The sequence below is a fragment of the Staurois parvus genome, unplaced genomic scaffold (assembly GCF_062004578.1).
Source record: "Staurois parvus isolate SC_StPar_1 unplaced genomic scaffold, SC_StPar_1.0 ptg000819l, whole genome shotgun sequence".
Classification (NCBI taxonomy): domain Eukaryota; kingdom Metazoa; phylum Chordata; class Amphibia; order Anura; family Ranidae; genus Staurois; species Staurois parvus.
Genome location: NW_028318615.1, coordinates 830,095 through 850,933, shown reverse-complemented (window position 1 = coordinate 850,933; position 20,839 = coordinate 830,095). Strand labels below are relative to the sequence as shown.

At 43.3% G+C, this 20,839-nt stretch overlaps 1 protein-coding gene and 1 pseudogene across 1 annotated transcript in view; both read right to left on the bottom strand.

The window, feature by feature from the left end:
* LOC149443981 (uncharacterized) overlaps window positions 1-7,137 on the bottom strand; it is a 38,835-nt gene extending 31,698 nt beyond the window's left edge. Inside the window, exon 1 of the mRNA XM_089655098.1 lies at window positions 7,042-7,137. Coding sequence (XP_089511224.1) covers window positions 7,042-7,137 — 96 coding nt within the window. The remainder of the gene's footprint in view (window positions 1-7,041) is intronic.
* Window positions 7,138-14,505: 7,368 nt separating this feature from the next.
* LOC149443980 (uncharacterized) overlaps window positions 14,506-20,839 on the bottom strand; it is a 35,018-nt pseudogene continuing 28,684 nt past the window's right edge.

The window sequence follows — 20,839 nt, the reverse complement described above, 5'->3', positions numbered from 1 at the left end:
CATACTCCTGACCCCTGCACTATATACTCTATGTTGTACATTACATACTCCTGACCCCTGCACTATATACTCTATGTTGTACATTACATCCTCCTGACCCCTGCACTATATACTCCATGTTGTACATTACATACTCCTGACCCCTGTACTATATACTCTATGTTGTACATTACATACTCCTGACCCCTGCACTATATACTCTATGTTGTACATTACATACTCCTGACCCCTGCACTATATACTCTATGTTGTACATTACATACTCCTGACCCCTGCACTATATACTCTATGTTGTAAATTCCATAGTCCTGACTTCTGCTCTCCCCCTCCCCCCACTGCTATATATACACATAATATGGATTCTCTTTTGTTATAACCATTTCCTCCCAGCTGGACATTTTATATCGGATGATGTGATTGGAGCACAGACTTTTACATGGTGATAATAATGTGATAACATCCTCCAACTTTGGACCCTTAAACAGAAAGTGATAATGAGGGAGGAGTCAATACCCCAATGATGGTGTTCTTCAGGATCAGTCCAGTCTTCATCTTGGTTGTTCTCCCCCCATCCTCACTCTCTGACCTCTGGTGGGGCTCAGCCCCGCTGTTCTTCATGACTAAATCATGGACTAAATAAGGAAGTGCAGTACTTCTTGTGTTGGGAAGATGGCGATGAGTGATAGAGGGGGTGGGGACCCTCATCCTATAATCCCCTCATCACTGTCCCTCCTATAAAAGACAGTTCTGGTTGTTTCCTCACTCTCTGACTAAGGTCCATGAATAAAGAAATGACCTGGTAGGAGATCAGAGGAGCCATTTCCTAGTTCCCTTGAGGGTGGAATTGTAAGCTCCTCAGAGACCAAGCTGCCTGATGTGGACGGAGTCCTGGTTTGGGGGAACCAATCAGCTCCTGTCTAGTAATCCTCTTTGTCTTTGTATTTTAGTCCATGGCCGGGAGATGAGGAAAACCTCCGAGGATTGTCTCACTTTGTCTCCAGACTGGAAAGTAGAAGATGAGGACATCACACAGTATAGTCCAGGAGAAAACCCGGCTCCCTCCAATGTCCATCCGGCACCACCCAATGTAGATGGACCATCGGTTTCCTCGTATCCTGAGGAACCTCAGACTGTACGGGACCGGGCCGGCCTTCCAACAGGGAAGAACTTCTCCTGTACTGAGTGCGGGAAAGGTTTCCACTCAAAATTCCTTGTTAATAGGCATAAAATGTCTCACACGGGGGAGAAGCCGTATTCCTTTCCTGAGTGTGGGAAATGTTTTTCAAATTCCAGTCTTTACAAACATCAGAGATCTCACACAGGGGAGAAGCCATATTCCTGTCCTGAGTGTGGGAAATGTTTTTCAATTAAGTCCAATCTTTACACACATCAAAGATCTCACACAGGGGAGAAGCCATATTCCTGTCCTGAGTGTAGGAAATGTTTTTCAAAGAAGTCCAGTCTTTACAAACATCAGAGATCTCATACAGGGGAGAAGCCATATTCCTGTTCTGAGTGTGGGAAATGTTTTTCAATGAAGTTCGATCTTTGCAAACATCAGAGATCTCACACAGGGGAGAAGCCATATTCCTGTCCTGAGTGTGGGAAATGTTTTTCAATTAAGTCCGATCTTTACAAACATCAGAGATCTCACACAGGGGAGAAGCCATATTCCTGTCCTGAGTGTGGGAAATGTTTTTCACAGAAGTCCAGTCTTTACACACATCAAAGATCTCACACAGGGGATAAGCCATATTCCTGTCCTGAGTGTGGAAAATGTTTTTCACAGAAGTCACATCTTTGCACACATCAGAGATTTCACACGGGAGAGAAGCCGTTTTCCTGTCCTGTGTGTGGGAAATGTTTTTCACGGAAGTCCCATCTTTCCAGACATCAGAGATCTCACATGGGGGAGAAGCCACTTTCCTGTCCTGAGTGAGGGAAATGTTCCTCACTGAAGTCCTGTCTTCCTGTACATCAGGGGTTCCCCACAACCCTGGAGGTGTATTAGTGCCTTGAGTGTGGGAAATGTCTTCTAGATGAATGTTGCTGGACATCCCAGCTCTCAGGTGGGGAAGAAGCACACCCTGATATACACCTCAGATATACTCCATGGCTGATCTTCATCATGGAAGAAACAGTTGATAAGGAGATGAGAGGCCCCCAAAGACATGGATGAAGTGCAGTAAATGTCGGGGTGCAGAGTGGTCAGTAGATCCTGGAAATGAAGGACACAACTTCAGCCCTTCTTGGGTGTCGGAGTTGCGTTTCCTGATAATGATATAGCGGGTTACAGAGCTAGAAGCCGGGAGAGCCCAGATCTCGTTATCGGGGAACTTTACACAGACAACAAGAACTTCTGAAGTTGATGTCCTTCATTTCAAGGCTCTACAGAACAGTGGTGACCCCGAAGCGTCTCTCTGTCTTCAGTCCATCCTTCTCCCATCCCCCAACAGGAGGGAAGGAGAACTCCGCCCCAAACTAGGGGGGAACTTTCCTCTCATTATTTCCCTTGGCTTCTGTGTGGGTTTGGGTGGTTGGAGGAGTGCGGCACGAGAGGGAACACAGCTTGTTGTTCTATGTCTACATATGGGGTCTGGGTAGAGGGGATCCACCGGAAAATAGTTCTACTCTTTGATTTTGTGCAAATCGTTTCTGTTTTCACTTTGAAGGGCGATATTATGTGTGGTTTGTAAAAGGGATTGGCCCAATAGATACCACCCCACTTAGAGAATAGATGAACTAATATGACCAGCATTCATTCAGCCATGTCACATGTTGGGATCTTTTCTACAATACTTTGTTATAATAATGGAACACGTTGTGTATTGTATTGTACACCAATAATAATGACTCCGCCCCCCACATTCCAGAAAAGGGATCTTCCTGGCCAATCAGATTCCTCCCTTTGTTATTTCCTGATTCTATGATTACAATTTTGTTAGAAGTAAAACTATAATAAAGAATTTATTGAGTGAAAAGAATTGTGTGTGTCGGGGCCATGATGGGGATCTCTGGGGCCCAAACATTTCTCACAGGAGACACTTTACAAGCCTTTGCAGGTCTTCCAGTTTCTTGTTCACCATGAATAATGGCCCAGAGTGCAGGGGTCAGGAGACTACTTCATACAGCCCTGCAAACAACGTGCAGTGGTCAGGAGTTACATCCCAGAGTAAAGAGTGCAGTGGTCAGGAGTATGTGATTTACACCCCAGAGTACAGAGTGTAGTGGTCAGGAGTATGTCATTTCCATCCCAGAGTACAGAGTGTAGTGGTCAGGAGTATGTGATTTACATCCCAGAGTACAGAGTGTAGTGGTCAGGAGTATGTCATTTACATCCCAGAGTACAGAGTGTAGTGGTCAGGAGTATGTGATTTACATCCCAGAGTATAGAATGTAGTGGTCAGGACTATGTGATTTACATCCCAGAGTACAGAGTGTAGTGGTCAGGAGTATGTGATTTACATCCCAGAGTAGAGTGCAGTGGTCAGGAGTATGTCATTTCCATCCCAGAGTACAGAATGTAGTGGTCAGGAGTATGTGATTTACATCCCAGAGTACAGAATGTAGTGGTCAGGAGTATGTGATTTCCATCACAGAGTACAGAGTGTAGTGGTCAGGAGTATGTGATTTACATCCCAGAGTACAGAGTGTAGTGGTCAGGAGTATGTGATTTACATCCCAGAGTACAGAATGTAGTGGTCAAGAGTATGTGATTTACATCCCAGAGTACAGAGTGTAGTGGTCAGGAGTATGTGATTTACATCCCAGAGTACAGAGTGTAGTGGTCAGGAGTATGTGATTTACATCCCAGAGTACAGAATGTAGTGGTCAGGACTATGTCATTTACATCCCAGAGTACAGAGTGCAATGGTCAGGAGTATGTCATTTACATCCCAGAGTACAGAATGTAGTGGCCAGGAGTATGTGATTTACACCCCAGAGTATAGAATGTAGTGGTCAGGACTATGTCATTTACATCCCAGAGTACAGAGTGCAGTGGTAAGGAGTATGTCATTTACATCCCAGAGTACAGAATGTAGTGGTCAGGAGTATGTGATTTACATCCCAGAGTATAGAATGTAGTGGTCAGGAGTATGTGATTTACATCCCAGAGTATAGAATGTAGTGGTCAGGACTATGTGATTTACATCCCAGAGTATAGAATGTAGTGGTCAGGAGTATGTGATTTACATCCCAGAGTATAGAATGTAGTGGTCAGGAGTATGTGATTTACATCCCAGAGTACAGAGTGTAGTGGTCAGGAGTATGTGATTTACATCCCAGAGTATAGAATGTAGTGGTCAGGACTATGTGATTTACATCCCAGAGTACAGAGTGCAGTGGTCAGGTGTATGTCATTTCCATCCCAGAGTATAGAATGTAGTGGTCAGGAGTATGTGATTTACATCCCAGAGTGCAGTGGTCAGGAGTATGTCATTTCCATCCCAGAGTACAGAATGTAGTGGTCAGGAGTATGTGATTTCCATCACAGAGTACAGAGTGTAGTGGTCAGGAGTATGTGATTTACATCCCAGAGTACAGAATGTAGTGGTCAAGAGTATGTGATTTACATCCCAGAGTACAGAGTGTAGTGGTCAGGAGTATGTGATTTACATCCCAGAGTAGAGTGTAGTGGTCAGGAGTATGTGATTTACATCCCAGAGTACAGAGTGTAGTGGTCAGGAGTATGTGATTTACATCCCAGAGTACAGAGTGCAGTGGTCAGGAGTATGTGATTTACATCCCAGAGTACAGAGTGTAGTGGTCAGGAGTATGTGATTTACATCCCAGAGTACAGAATGTAGTGGTCAGGAGTATGTCATTTACATCCCAGAGTATAGAATGTAGTGGTCAGGACTATGTGATTTACATCCCAGAGTACAGAGTGCAGTGGTCAGGTGTATGTCATTTCCATCCCAGAGTATAGAATGTAGTGGTCAGGAGTATGTGATTTACATCCCAGAGTACAGAGTGCAGTGGTCAGGAGTATGTGATTTCCATCCCAGAGTACAGAGTGTAGTGGTCAGCAGCATGTGATTTACATTCCAGAGTACAGAGTGTGGTGGTCAGGAGTATGTGATTTACATCCCAGAGTACAGAGTGTTGTGATCAGGATTATGTGATTTACATCCCAGAGTGCAGTGGTCAGCAGTATGTGATTTACATCCCAGAGTGCAGTGGTCAAGAGTATATGATATACAATCCCCATACAGAGTGAAGTAGTCAGAAGTAGTATTTCATGTACAGCGCACAGTGGGTAAGCTCATGTCTTATACAGCCCAGCATTTAGATGTGGCCATTGGTCAGGAGCATGTCATACACGGCGCAGCAAAAAGAGTGCAGTGGTTAGGAACATCACATACAGCTCTGTGTATAGAGTGTGGTGGTCAGGAGTATGTCATATACAGCCCTGTGTACAGAGTGCAGTGGTCAGGATTATATCTTAGACCTGTGTATAGAGTGCAGTGCTCAGGATTATATCTTAGGCCTGTGTACAGTGGTCAGGAACATATCATATGCAGACCTATGTATAGAGTGCAGTGGTCAGGTTTATATCTTAGGCCTGTGTACAGAGTGCAGTGGTCAGGAATATGTCATATACAGTCCCCTGTATAGAGTGCAGTGGTCAGGATAATATCTTAGGCCTGTTTACAGAGTGCAGTGGTCATGACTATATTATATACAGCTCTATGTACAGAGCGCAGTGGCCATGAGTATATCATATACATCCCTGTGTACAGAGTGCAGTGGTCAGGAGTATATCATATACAGCTTTGTGTACAGAGCGCAGTGGTCAGGAGTATATCATATACTGCCCAGCATGCATAGTACAATGGTCAGGATGTTGTGGTATACAGCCCGGTATACAGAGTACACTGGTGAAGAATATAAACCCTTGTAAGGAATGCAGGTATCCAGCGACAGCCGGGATGACCAGATCGGTGGGCTATGCCTAAGAAATGTGGAATAAGATGGAGTAGGAGGAGTGTGATTACAGGGGGTGTAAAGTCAGGAGGTTTGTTACCTCCATGCATTCTATATATGAAGGTAAATACCCTTCTCTGTACATCAGCCCCCTCAATACTCACCTGAGCCCCATCCTGATCCAGCAATGTGCACAAGATCCTCGGCAGTCTGGGGACTCTCCATCCTCATTGGCTGAGACAGGAGCAGGGGCCATTGGCTTCTGCTGCTGTCAATCACAGCCAGTGAGCCAATGAGGAGGGAGAGGGGACTTTGTGGACACACAGAGCAGCAGCTCACTCCCGAGCCTGCTTGGATGCCCCCATAACAAGCTGCTTGCTGTGGGGGCACTCAACAGGAGGGAGGAGCCAGGAGCGCCTGTGGGAACCTGAGAAGAGGAGGATCCGGGCTGCTCTGTGCAAACCATCACACACAGCAGTAAGTATGACATGTTTGTTTTAAAAGAAAAAAAAATGTTGCTTTTACAATCGCTTTAAATGGAGTTTACTAATGGACACGACACCCTCAGACCATAAACAAAGCAAAAGTGACAAATAAATGTGACAGCAAATAACCAACCCAACAACCTGACTATAATACACTGTGTACAATGGAGGGAAGCTGACATACACCGGGCAGACCCAGGACTGGGAATCAGGGGAGCAGAGATGGGGAACAGAATGCAGGAAACCAGAATCAGGGGAAAGTATACAAGATACAGGACGCAGGATCCAGCAGGGAAGCGGCTCACAGGCAGAACACTGAGGCACTGATGAAAACTACGGGGGGATTATATACCTTCCCAGCAGCCAGCATCAGGTGGAGCCTCATTACTGACACCTTCTGTCTGCTGAGAGACACCGCAATGTCTCCTCTTTACTTCCTCCTGACTCACCTCTCACCCAGAGCTTCCTGTCTGTACCTGACATCACTTCCTGTCTATACCTGACATCACTTCCTGTATGTACCTGATATGACTTCCCATGTGTACCTGACATCACGTCTTGTATGTACCTGACATCACTTCCTGTCTGTATCTAACATCACTTTCTCTCTGGGTAGAAGGGCACTCACCACCTGGTGGAGCTCAGAGGAACTGCAGCTCCAAGAAATGTCTCGTAGTTTGAACCTTCTTGTTGTTTCTAAGTGTTCTGGAATGATCATGTCCATGTCTGGCAGGTTCCAGGACTCTTCAGAGTGGCAGTGAGGTGATGACTCCGGAACACTCTCTGGGTTCCATCACCAGGCAGTGCAATTATACCCGACTGCTGGGAGCCGGCATCTCCTTTCCTACAGTGAAAGTATAATTGTGACATCAGCAGAGAGGTAGTGGGAGGGTGGGGTCAGGTAAGTACCACCACTGACCACCAATGCTGGGCTGGGGGTACACTTTATTCTCACTGACACCAATAATAGAGCTTATATTATCTCACTGACACCAACAATGGGGCTTATTTTATCTCACTGACACCAACAATGGAGCTTATTTTATCTCACTGACACCAACAATGGAGCTTATTTTATCTCACTGACACCAACAATGGAGCTTATTTGTTCTCACTGACACCAACAATGGGGCTTATTTTATCTCACTGACACCAACAATGGGGCTTATTTTATCTCACTGACACCAATGATGGATGTCAAGGAAATCATGCCCACGGTGACTGGCTAACTGGAGTGAGATCCTTGATTGGTGGAGAAGGAATGAGGGTGGAGCTTTCTCTGAATTCTCTAGAATTCTCATCTGTTGACAATTGATGGACTGATCTGAATTCTGTGTGAAATATATCTGGTTGTTAATGATTGGCCGGAAATCAGGCGGTCACACCCCTAACCGATGACTCCTCATCTGTCGGCAGGTTTCCCCACTGACAGCTGAATGTCCACAAAAGAATTGTCAGCAATTACAAATTGTGGAAAACCCCTCAGAATGTCTCTGAGAAGAAATGATATTTTATCTTCTCTCCAACTCAGACTATATTTGTCTTAGACGTAAGAGGCCCAAAATCCCGAGTCCCTGTCAGGTCTGAGCTCCAGCCGGATACAATCACCTTCTCCACTCACATAGTTTGCTTTTGTAAATGAAGTGAGTACAGAATTGAGGAAAGCGAGGACACCCGGCAACAATGGGATTCTGTCCTATCTCCTGCACCCGGAGCAAATGAACAACATGTACCAGCCTTCCCAGCCCCATCAATGTACACTGTGGAGGCATCTTGTATGTAGACTCTGGATTCAACAAACCAGCAGCCTGGCCATTCAGGAACGTACCATTGTTCAGCTCTGGGGGGAACAAACATCTCTCATGGAAAGGAGCTCTGGGGAGTCAACAGACCAATCTCTCATCTATACATATGTTTCCATCTATCCACATCACTCCATTCTTTTTCTGGACAAAACCATTATAAATATCAGCGACAGATTTACAAATCTAGGATTTTACAATGAGAACACAATGTCACAAGGGATCTATAAAAGATTTTATCCGGACACAAGATCCCATTGTAAGAAAGGAATTCTGAATATGAACAGCGACTGTTATGTGGGATCCCATTATATTCAGTGCGGGGAAATGTATCTTTTATATTTTACTGAAACCTTAGATAATAAATTACATTTATGTCCCAGAAATAAACTTTACTGTATTTTTACCTGAAATTGTACCTTTCATAAATCATTGCACTAATATTGTGTAAAATAATAAATCATAAAACATTAGAACTACTAACAATTTATCCTCTAGTGTGTCTGCTGTTGTGAAGAAATATATATAATATTTGGGGGTTTTAAGTAATTTTAAGGTATAAATGGTTTTTAAAACATGTAAACAAAAAAAATGTAAAATGTCTCCATGGACCCCTTCATTCCACACAGTCTCCAGGAACCGGGAAACCACAGAGAAACCAAGTGTCCCCCGACTCCCTCTCCAGGCTGGGATGTCCCTCTGGTTGGGTGCCCCCTACAGTAGAAGAAGCAGACTGCACCTGCCTACATCTTCTTTATGCTTTGTCTGATCAGGATGGCGGTCATTTCTCCCTGAACACGGAGCTCCCTAAACACGAGGTAAACGTGGTGCAGCATTGAGCCCCGTCCAGCTGTAGTGTAGACTTTGACAGGCTGCAGGCAGCGGGGCTGGACGCTGTACCTGTGCCTACCAGGTGTATTATAATGCCAGCATTGCACCCACAGGGGCTGGACCCCCCATGTACAAGGGGCCTAAGAGATACCATCAGCTGGTGTCCCATTCCACCAGACCCCTATAACTGGAAGAGGACATTTTTGGGGGGATGTGTTGTAGAAGAACCCAGACCACGGTATTGTGTGATGAAATTATAATTCAACTTTATTAATCATCATATATATGTGACACTTTAACAACAGAAGAAAAGAGATAGATTGTTTACATTTCAAGGATCTATTTATACCATTTATATCATCTATGCTAAGAAACTCATTAACATATGACACACCCCTCATTAACACAAGCCACACCCGTTTATGTATCCCTCTAAACATCCAAATCCCTGTAAATTCCCAGAAGACACTTTCATCTTTTATCCATAACAAGCTGATTGGGTACAAGAGAACCCCGAGCCCCTCCTACTCATTCCCACACAAGTCCATGTCACCATCTACAAGGTGAGAGGACCTGAAGGAGAACAAGACCATGACCACCAGGACCATCGCCTGACTGAAGCCATGCTCACATTTCTTTCTAATGCTGCTTCTATGGTCTCCTCAGATACAGATTTGGCAGATGTACATTAGTGGAACCCTTTCACTCCGGCCAATGTAAGGTTTCCATCAGCAGCAGCACGGCCTTATAGCTACAGCACCCGGGGGTTGTCTACATTTGTTAGGCCAACTGTCAGCTTTCTGGTGGAAGTGATTCAGCTGCACTGAAGGTCCTCCCCCCACCATGTATAACGGGCTCAGCTGTCCCTCCTGCAAGCCCAAGACAGGCATGGTGGGTGTCAGTGGTGAGAGCAGAAGGAGATCAGCAAACATCTGATCTCTGATCTCCCCTTCAGTGAATGGATGTGGGAGGTGGGAGATTATGTCATTTCTGGGTTCAGCGCTGTCATTCTCCAGTCACTATGGTTTGGGAAGGAGCTGATTAGGCATGATCTGTGCTTAACCATCTTTCTTGGGGTACAGAGGTGACATTGGGGGTCTAATAATGTTCTGATGTCTCTTTAAAGAGGACCTGTGACCAGAAATATGTACCAACCCCCTATCTGATAGAAGCCATGTTAAGTGAAAAAAGAGTTGAAAAAAATTAAAGTAACACTATAAAAATTTTAAAACCCATAAAACAAATCACACGACACATTTTACATATCATTGCACAAGTGAGAGTGAGAACAATCATTCTGAGGCCATCGTTCACGGGTAACTATCTGAACTGATAACCTATAAAGGCTCTTAAAGCGTCATCTTTGAACAATTTTTGGTACTGAAGTTTGTCACCATTTCACAAGTACGCACAATGTGTAAAGTTTGACATGTTTGGTATCTATATACTTGATGCCAACCCCATATTTTATATTTCACCAAACAAATTGGGTCATATATTGTGTTCTTTGTGCACGAACATTATCTTTAGTGATTTTTACAGAAAAAAAATTTGATAAACAGCTGTACTAATATTCTGTGACATGAAAAATGGCAGCTACCACCATTATATTCTCCAGAGTCTCTGCTTTCAGAAAATAAAAGAAATGTTTGGGGTTTTAACTAATCATATGGCCTGAAATGTGAATTTAACTAAAAACAAAAGCAAAATAAACTCTGGCAGTGAAAGAAAATACAGCAATATATAACATTTCAAAACCAAAACTATGATAGCAACTAATGGCTTAAGAAGCAAACCCACCATATTACTCAACCAGGTTCCAACTAAACCCACCCAAAACATTGGATCCCACCTCCCCCCACCCAGGTTCCTGTTGGAACTCCTTTACCTTGTGTAGATATCCCCTTCTGAGATCCTCATGATCTAATATAAATGTACAACACTCTCTATCTGACACCATTTGTAGACTCCACCTTGGTCTTCCAAGAGATAGTCAGCTGCCATGCAGTTCTGTGACACCATCTTAGGTGGTGGAGCCACTTCTGCTGTCAGCTCTGCTATAACATCAATGGTGTCATTGGTTATCTGATCCATGTCTCCAGTACTCCGGTCCATCTTACTTATCTTAGATTCCCCATCCCGTCTATGAAGGGCTCACTGCATAAAGCAGCTCCAATCCAGAGAAAATGTTTCTTCTCACTGGAAGGCCAGGGGAGTATTGGGAGAAATTGAGGCTTTCCCTTACAGATATGGGGGAGGGGCAACATAACCTCAAGTACAACTATGAGTGGAATTGAAGGGAAGCCATTTTAGGGTGCTCCTTCTACAAAAGAAGCAAAATGTTATCTGGAAGGACTAGGAATCCATTGGACCAATGGGGATTAAACATTCTGCAATTACATTGAGAAACCATTTTGTTTGAGGTGATTGTAGCCGTATTAGTGCATTTGCGACAGAAACAATTGAGTACTGTCTGATACTTTTTTTATTTGCATTAACATACAATTTTGAGGACAAGCTTTCGGGGAATGTCCCCTTCTTCAAGGTCTAAGCAGTGCTACTCACAAAGTTAGCAGAATGTTAGAAGAGATGAAAGGGAAAAAAAAGGAGGCTAGAGATAAGATGCAGTCAAAGCGAGGGGGGAGGGGGGGATACTACACTCACACAGAAGGAGTCAAGCTAGCTAATAGTCATAAAACTGTCGGATAATGATTGAGGAATCCCATGTCCAAGTTAAGGCCCTTATCTCTGGTGTCAAATAGAATTATCATTCTTAGTTCAAACGTTTTCCTTTCCTGAATGGATTTGAAATTTCCTTTAAGTACTAAAACATTGAGGTCTCCCATTGTGTGGTCTGGTTGGGTGAAATGGTGTCCTACAGGTGTGCAGAGGTCATCTTCTTTATGTTCCTTGATGGTATGTCTGTGCAAATTCATCCTTGTTTGCAACTTCCCCAACCCCCCAACCTCAGAAATAAACTAATCAGTAGGAAACTTCCTTCTGATAATGATGTCACAAATAATGGAAGCAAACCCTGCAATAAGAAACGCTGCAAACTGTGCAACCAAATCAATCCATCAAAAAGTGTCCGACACTCAAAAGGGATCTTCAATATCTCCGGATCATACAGCTGCACCTCCAGTAATGTTGTGTACCTTATCCAGTGCAGAAAATGCAGCAAAGGATCCTATGTTGGTGAAACAGGACAGAAGTTACAAACAAGGATGAATTTGCAGACATACCATCAAGGAACATAAAGAAGATGACCTCTGCACACCTGTAGGACACCATTTCACCCAACCAGACCACACAATGGGAGACCTCAATGTTTTAGTACTTAAAGGAAATTTCAAATCCATTCAGGAAAGAAAAACTTTTGAACTAAGAATGATAATTCTATTTGACACAAGAGAAAATGGCCTTAACTTGGACATGGGATTCCTCAATCATTATCCAACAGTTTTATGACTATTAGCTGAAGCTTGACCCCCTCTGTGTGAGTGTAGTATCCCCCCCTCCCCCCTTGCTTTGACTGCATCTTATCTCTAGCCTCCTTTTTTTTTTTCTTTCATCTCTTCTAACATTCTGCTAACTTTGTGAGTAGCACTGCTTAGACCTTGAAGAAGGAGACATTCCCCGAAAGCTTGTCCTCAAAATTGTATGTTAGTGCAAATAAATAAAAAAAGGATCACGGACAGTACTCAATTGTTTCTATTGAGAAACCATGAAATGTTACTGGCCTGTGATTGGCTCTCCTATTGTTAGTGAAGTAAGTGAGACTCCCCTTGTTGGTGTCATTACTGGAATTTCAGAAACTATGTGAAATGTTTCTTCCAAATCCAAAAAGGTGATCCCCTTGGGTAAGTACCCATCCTACTATTCCTGATATGAGTTTGTAGTCCCTGCTATACAGGAAACATGTGGGCAATCATTTACACCTTTTACAGCAGGACAGTAAATATCATAACACAATTCAAACAGAAGACCAACAGCAGGAAGTCTGCTAATTGAATGTGTAATGCAATCTGTCATTAGCATTCCCAGAGTTCCCTCTGCAACATAGTTGTCTCAGCTGTTGGTCCTGTCTGTAGATCTGTTATTTCCCCACCTTCTGTAACAGGGTGACAACCCTGCTCATTCTGCAGGAACATTACACAGCAGCGTTGTCACCCTGTACAGGGAAGTCTTAGATAGATTATAAGTAAGACACACAACAAGTAAAGTCCAACTCCAGCTAACGCTTCTACAGCAGTTACAGCAACAGGATTTCTATAAGGTTCAACCCACCATATCAATGGAAGATGACAGTTGTAAGCACCCCCAGCAGTGTTATATGGTGTTTCCCAACCATCCAACTTTCATTTTTGCCAAATAGCTTGGCCTTCTACAAGAAGCAGAAAAAAACTGGGAGGGTCAACAGGTAATAAAAAAGTTACAAGGGGAGACTCGGAAAAACAAAAACGTTTATGCTAATGACAGATTGCACCATTTATGTAATTATTGATTTTGCCCATTGTTACACTGTGGCGCCGATGTCTTAACTCGTCCATTCAGAGTCATTAAGGTGAACCCCAATAAGAGGAATTTCAGTCTCCCAGAAGAAGTGGTAGGAATATGACCGCACACTTAGCACTTTGTAAGTTCAGATCTCTTGCAGTTGTACCGTGTGAATAGTTTATGGAGATGAGCAATAGCTGGACAGAAAAAAAATAATGACATCCAATCTTCACCTGATAGAATCCCTTTTGAGAAAACCAGATGAAACATAAGTGGCCAGCTGGGATTAGGTGGTACTGTTGAATATGTCCCCTAAAACAGCATTAACTCCGTGTTGGAAGGCCTACACCAGCTTAAGAAGTTACTCTCTAACCAAACATAGACCTCTATCTGGCTGGTATCTCAGCTACAGACCTGCCTGCAAAGATGTCATCCATGAGAGGAGATGGAACATGGAAAGGAGGCATTGATCATGGGAGAGGAGGTGGTACATGTAATGGGAGGTGTGGACAAGGTGGGCTTAGCTGGAACCCTCAAGCCTAGCTTATGGTGTATCAATTCTCAAAAGAACCTGGAATGGACTCTCCTAATGAGGTTTCAGAGGCTTGGCAAGAAGCCATTGGACCCCATCCTAGACTCTGGTACTGAGGCATTGTTGGTCATGTATTGGTTGGTCAGATTCTGGCAATGAAGAAAACACATGGGAACATAGCTCAGTTAGTGAATGATGAAAATGCATTACATGTTCAGTCAATGCTCCATAAAAAAAGGATGAAGATGAGAATGATGAGGAAAACAGTTCAGTCATTGCTGCTTGTCTGAAAAAATGTCCATAGGTAAAATATTCACAGGCCTTCTAGGTGTGTTTCTGATGGACATAAGCACTAAAACGAATGAATCCGATTATTAGAGTCCTGTTTCTTCAAAGTTTATTTTTTTAATTAAGTAGCATCATGTCTTCCTTAGTTTGTGTGAAGACATTGGGCCTGTGAGCCTAATGGGACAGCTGTGACTTCTTTAATATTGCCCCTTCTTCTGGAGTTTCCTCTATGCAGCTCAAGCTTCTGAATCCTCTGGTGATAGATTAGCCTGAAATTACCTGTAAAAGCTTTGTCACATTCTGAACATTAATATGGCTTCTCTCCAGTGTGAACCCTCTCATGTATGACAAGGTTTCCTCTCCGTTTAAAAGTTTTATCACATTCAGAACACTGATATGACTTCTCTCCAGTGTGAACCTTCTCGTGTCTGAGAAGATGTGACTTCTGTGTAAAAGCTTTATCACATTCAGAACATTGATATGGGTTCTCTCCAGTGTGAATCCTCTCATGTATGACAAGGTTTCCCCTCTGTTTAAATGTTTTATCACATTCAGAACATTGATATGGCTGCTCTCCAGTGTGGACCTTCTGGTGTGCTATGAGAACTGACTTCTGTGTAAAAGTTTTATCACATTCAGAACATTGATGTGGTTTCTCTCCAGTGTGGATCCTCTGGTGTGTGATAAGATCTGACTTCCATGTAAAAGCTTTGTCACATTCAGAACACTGATATGACTTCTCTCCAGTGTGAATCCTCTGGTGTGTGATAAGATATGACTTATTTGTAAAAGCTTTGTCACATTCAGAACACTGATATAACTTCTCTCCAGTGTGAATCCTCTGGTGTATGATAAGATATGACTTATTTGTAAAAGCTTTATCACATTCAGAACACTGATATGGCTTCTCTCCAGTGTGAATCCTGTGGTGTGATATAAGATCTGACTTATGTCTAAAAGCTGTGTCACATTCAGAACACTGATATGGTTTCTCTCCAGTGTGCATCCTCCGGTGTCTGATAAGAGATGACTTGTCTGTAAAAGCTTTGTCACATTCAGAACACTGATATGGCTTCTCTCCAGTGTGAATCCTCTGGTGTCTGACAAGAGATGACTTCCGTGTAAAAGCTTTGTCACATTTAGAACACTGATATGACTTCTCTCCAGTGTGAATCCTCTGGTGTATGATAAGATTTGCCTTCCATGTAAAAGCTTTGTCACATTCAGAACACTGATATGGCTCCTCTCCAGTGTGAACCTTCTGGTGTGCAATATGTTTTGCCTCCATTGTAAAATCTTTGTCACGTTCCAAACAAGAAATAGCTTGAAATGACTCCTCTTATGTATACATGGGTTGGACTTTACTGTAAAGCAATTGTCACATCCAGAACACTGAAATGACTTTTCTCATGTTGTCCTCTGAGGTTGGATCAGTGTTGAAGAGGACCCAAAGCACTTATGACATTTAGAACACGGATATGACTTGTGTCCTGTGTGACTCCTCCAGTGAACTGCAATAAAAACTTTCAGTCAATTACAACACCCAGATGTTTGGTTTTTCATGTGACTGAGTTGTATTCACAAACACCAGCATGACCGAAAACGTGGCTCATCAATCCACCTGTACAAAAAAAAATAAAAAATCAGAATTCTATATAAAGGTCTAAAGTTGTTTTTTATTTTTAATGATCATTAATAAATATATCTTATATCATCGCAGGCTGTGTCAGCATTATGGTTGTCCTCAAAGGGCCAGTTGTAACTGTAAGACTAGATCTCCAGAGCACCTCACCCCCCCATTACATCAGATGCCAAGAACCCCACACCCACCCTAACATCACCGTGCACCTCCTTTGGGGGCAGAGCTGGAAAGCAGAAAGTGCAGGGTCTGGAGGAGGACCAGAGGAGGAGTGGAGTCAATTACCAGAGTCTGCTGAATGCTGAGACCAAGGGAGGTGAGGATGAGGGGAGTGCTGCAGCTGCACTGAGAGGTGCAGGATTTGGCAGAGGAGTTCTATTCTCTTCTCTGCTGCCAACTGCTGAGACAAGGTGGGGGAGGAGACAAGGGGGTACCTGCAGGAGAGGTACAAGGGCCACATGAAATAACTTAGAGGGCAGGATCTGGATACAGGTGTTTGACACATGTGTTATTTATATATAGAAAGCATATGTACATTATCATTTGTGTATATATATATATATATATATATATATATAAAATATTTTACCCACGTGCTGACAACCTGTAGTGGGTTACCTCAGTTTCATCAAAAGTACAAGACCCTATCCTACAAGCCCTTCCCCCCCCTCCACACCTACTGTATACATTTCCAATGCATACCTTTGACTCACTGCCCCCGCTCTTTGCTGCTCGGTGACTGAGGTTATATATCATGGACCTGCCAGTGCTGTGATTCCAATATGCTGAATAGGGGCTTGAGACCAGATATGCCTTTAATGTTCCTGCGTTTGCATGTCCTCATTTTTCCCATTTTCTTTTCCCTGGGATGACTTACGTCTGATTCTTTGCCTATGTATTGCTATGTATTTTTTTGTTTGCTATATGTGTATTACCTCCTATTGCATTTCCGACTGATACCTTGTATTACCTGGACCTATTGTATGCTCGGAGTTTATTAATAAACTTTAATTTAAAAAAATATTTTATTTTTTTTCCATAAACTAAATTGTATTGTTTAAGTTTTTAAGTGCACACAGTATATCCAACATCCAGCCCAGACAATGGAGTCATACATTCTAATGTATAAGCAGTTGTGGCAATGTTACAGATCATACAGAACAATAACTTGCTTTGTCTCTGGTGTCACTTTTACCTTCAATGTCTCAAATGCACTAATACGGCTACAATCACCTCAAGCAACCTTCAATAAACAAATAAAAAGAGAAAAAAGAAGCAACGTAGAACAATTCACCTGTACATGGCAAGTAACTCTCTCCAGTACATACATAGATAGCTGACACCGTTCAAGTAGGCCTGTGTCTACAGGATCATACACCAAGTATCGGCCTCCAATGTAGTTACCATTTAGTAGGGTACAGTTGGCCGGGTCCATTTTTTGGGGCCTAAAAAAGTTAAACCTATAAAAACCTATGACAAATGAAGTATGGGGAGTGAGTACCGGAGTATCCAGCCAGTTCTGCCAGAGAGCCATAAGTCTCCTAGGAGAAGTTATGTTTTCATGTATTAACCACTAGCCGCCCTGCCACTGCATATATACGTGTGCAGGGCGGCACTGGGGCGCAAAAGCACGTTTTTAAAACGGGCTCCGCGCTCCCGACATTTTCGTGGGCAGGGGGCGCGCACTCCCGCCGACCCGCGGGGGACACCATTTGATCCCGGAGGGATCAATCATTCAATTTCAGCCAGTGATGTCTGGCTGAAATCAGATGATCGGTCCCTGTCCTATCCTGTCCTGTGTTGACATTTACACAGGACAGGATATGATGTCATTCTTCTCTGCCTGGACGCATTCCGTTCCAGACAGAGAAGAAGACATACAAATTGTGAGTAAAACAGCACATACCCACAGTTAGAACACTCTAGGACACATTTAACCCCCTAATCGCTCCCCCCCAGTTAACCTCTTCACTGCTCTGTCACCAGTGTCACTGATCAGTGAACCGATTTTTACTGATCACTGTATCAGTGTCGCTGGTGACTTCCAATAGTGTTAGCGCCCCTCCCAGATAGTGCCAGTTTGTCCACCAGTAATCCCATTTAACCCCTTGATCGCCCCCCCCCCCCAGTTAACCCCTTCACTGCCCTGTCACCAGTGTCATTGATTACAGTGAACAGATTTTTACTGATCACTGTATTAGTGTCACTGGTGACTTCCAATAGTGTTAGCGCCCCTCCCAGATAGTGCCAGTTTGCCCGCTAATGCACGGGATTTTTTTTAACAAAAAAATGGAGCAGAATACATTTTGGCTTAAATTTATGACTAACTTTGAGTTTACGATATATTTTTTATAGCTGAAAGTAGAAAATATTGCTTTTTTTCAAATTTGTCGTGGTTTTTTTGTTTATAGCGCAAAAAATAAAATGCGCACAGGTGATCAAATATCACCAAAAGAAATCTCTATTTGTGTGAAAAAAAGGACGTAAATTTTGTTTGGGTGCAGCATTGCATGACCGCGCAATTATCAGTTGAATTAGTGCAGCGCCAAACAGCAAAAAAAGGCGTGGTCATTAAGGGGGGTAAATCCTCAGGAGCTCAAGTGCTTAATATGGAGTTCACCTGCTCAATCCATGCCTGGTGGGAGTATGAGTTGATAACCAGAATGCTTGGATTCGATTTGCAGGTTCGTTCAGAAAGTACATCTAAGAATCCAAAAATTACAAGCTTAATCTCTACTAGGGAGAGACTTTGTTCAATTAAAAGAAAAACTTCAAAGACAAGTGAGAAAATGTAAATGAGAAGCTGAGAGAAGAGCTAAAAACACTAAAAATACCCCCAAAGATCTATCCTAGAAATTCAGTCTAAAATGTAACAATTACAACAAGAAAACCCTCAACTGAGGGAAGAGATAATGACACCAAAGATACAAATGGAGCTCAACAACCAGGAAAGAGAATCAAAGAGGATGATTTATACAAAGTACCCATCAAGGAACAACAGACCGGTGAGACCAATCAGCTTCCGAAATGTAACAAGACAAAGACCAGCAATAGCCAAGACAACTCTACTAATCCTGAGACCACAAATAGTGATGGCCGAACACCCCCCTGTTCAGGTCGCGGTCAAACATCCGAACCTACAGAATGTTCTACAGTGAATGTCGAACAGGAAGGACTGAGAGGTGTCTTACCGCATCTGAGTATGAAGATACCGCTCAGTTACTAATATCCGGCATGAGTTCTATGATGAAGTCACGCGGTATTTTAGTAGTGAGACATTCATTCATGTTCCTGGTGTCAGTGGGGTTCCCTGCCGACAGCTGAATGTCAAAAGAATTGTCAGCACTGCCCATCAATTAAAAAAAAAAACAGCTTGTTGTCCCCCCTCTCATCCACACCAAGCACTTCGAGACTGGTATGGATTTTGAGAGGAACCCTCTATGCCAATAATATTTTTATAAATGGCATGGGGGTCCCCCAAAAATCCATATCAGGAGGTGAGCACCCCCTCTCCTGAACCATACCAGGCCACATGCCCGCAACATGGTGGGGTGCCTTGGGTCGGGAGCCCCCCAAAGCACCTTGTCCACATATTGATGGGGACAAAGGCCTCTTTCCCACAACCGTAGCCTGTGGTTGTGGGGGTCTGTAACCTGGGGGGCTTATTGGAATCTGGAAGCCCCCTTTAACAAGGGGGCCCAAAGATCCTGGCCCCCCCGCCTATGTAAATGAGTAGGCGGTATATGGTACTGCTACCCATTCACAGAAAAAGTGTAGAAAATGACAGGAGACAGTCTTTAACAAGTCCTTTATTGAAAATAAACATTTTAAAAAATGTCCCCCAAAGTAGATTCAACGTCAATCACGATCCTGCCACCACCGCTACCCAAAAAAGGGGAAAAAAGCTATGCTGGCTCCTGGCTGTCTGACAGCTGCACCTGTGACAACAGTTTTTATATACCCCGCCCCCTTGTGACATCACCACGCACTGTGATTGGTCAAAGTATTACACCTGACTTGTGGTTAGGTGCATTGCTTTGTCCTATCACAATGCACTATCAGGGCGCAGTGCATTGTGGGGCATGGTGGGCAAACAGCCCACTGAACGCCCGTACCCTTTGTGTTTGCTGAACACACGAACGGCCCATGTTCAAATCAAACTTAGGTTCAACTGGAACATAAAGCCCATCCCTACAAACAAACAATCATCAAACCACAAGAACAGCCAACAAACTCCGGATTCTTATTGTTATTAATAGACTCAAATGGGAAATATCTAAACACCAAACGGCTCTTCCCAGGAACAAGAGACAACAAAATTCAAGTCCAACAACTGAACAAGCGATAGGAGTCATCAATGATCCGTATTTCACCGACCCCAAACATATCATCATACACACCGACCCAAACATATCATCATACACACCGACCCAAACATATCATCATACACACCGACCCAAACGTATCATCATACACACCGACCAAAACGTATCATCATACACACCGACCCAAACGTATCATCATACACACCGACCCAAACATATCATCATACACACCGACCCAAACATATCATCATACACACCGACCCAAACATATCATCATACACACCGACCCAAACATATCATCATACACACCGACCCAAACATATCATCATACACACCGACCCCAAACATATCATCATACACACCGACCCAAACATATCATCATACACACCGACCCAAACGTATCATCATACACACCGACCCAAACATATCATCATACACACCGACCCAAACATATCATCATACACACCGACCCAAACATATCATCATACACACCGACCCAAACATATCATCAT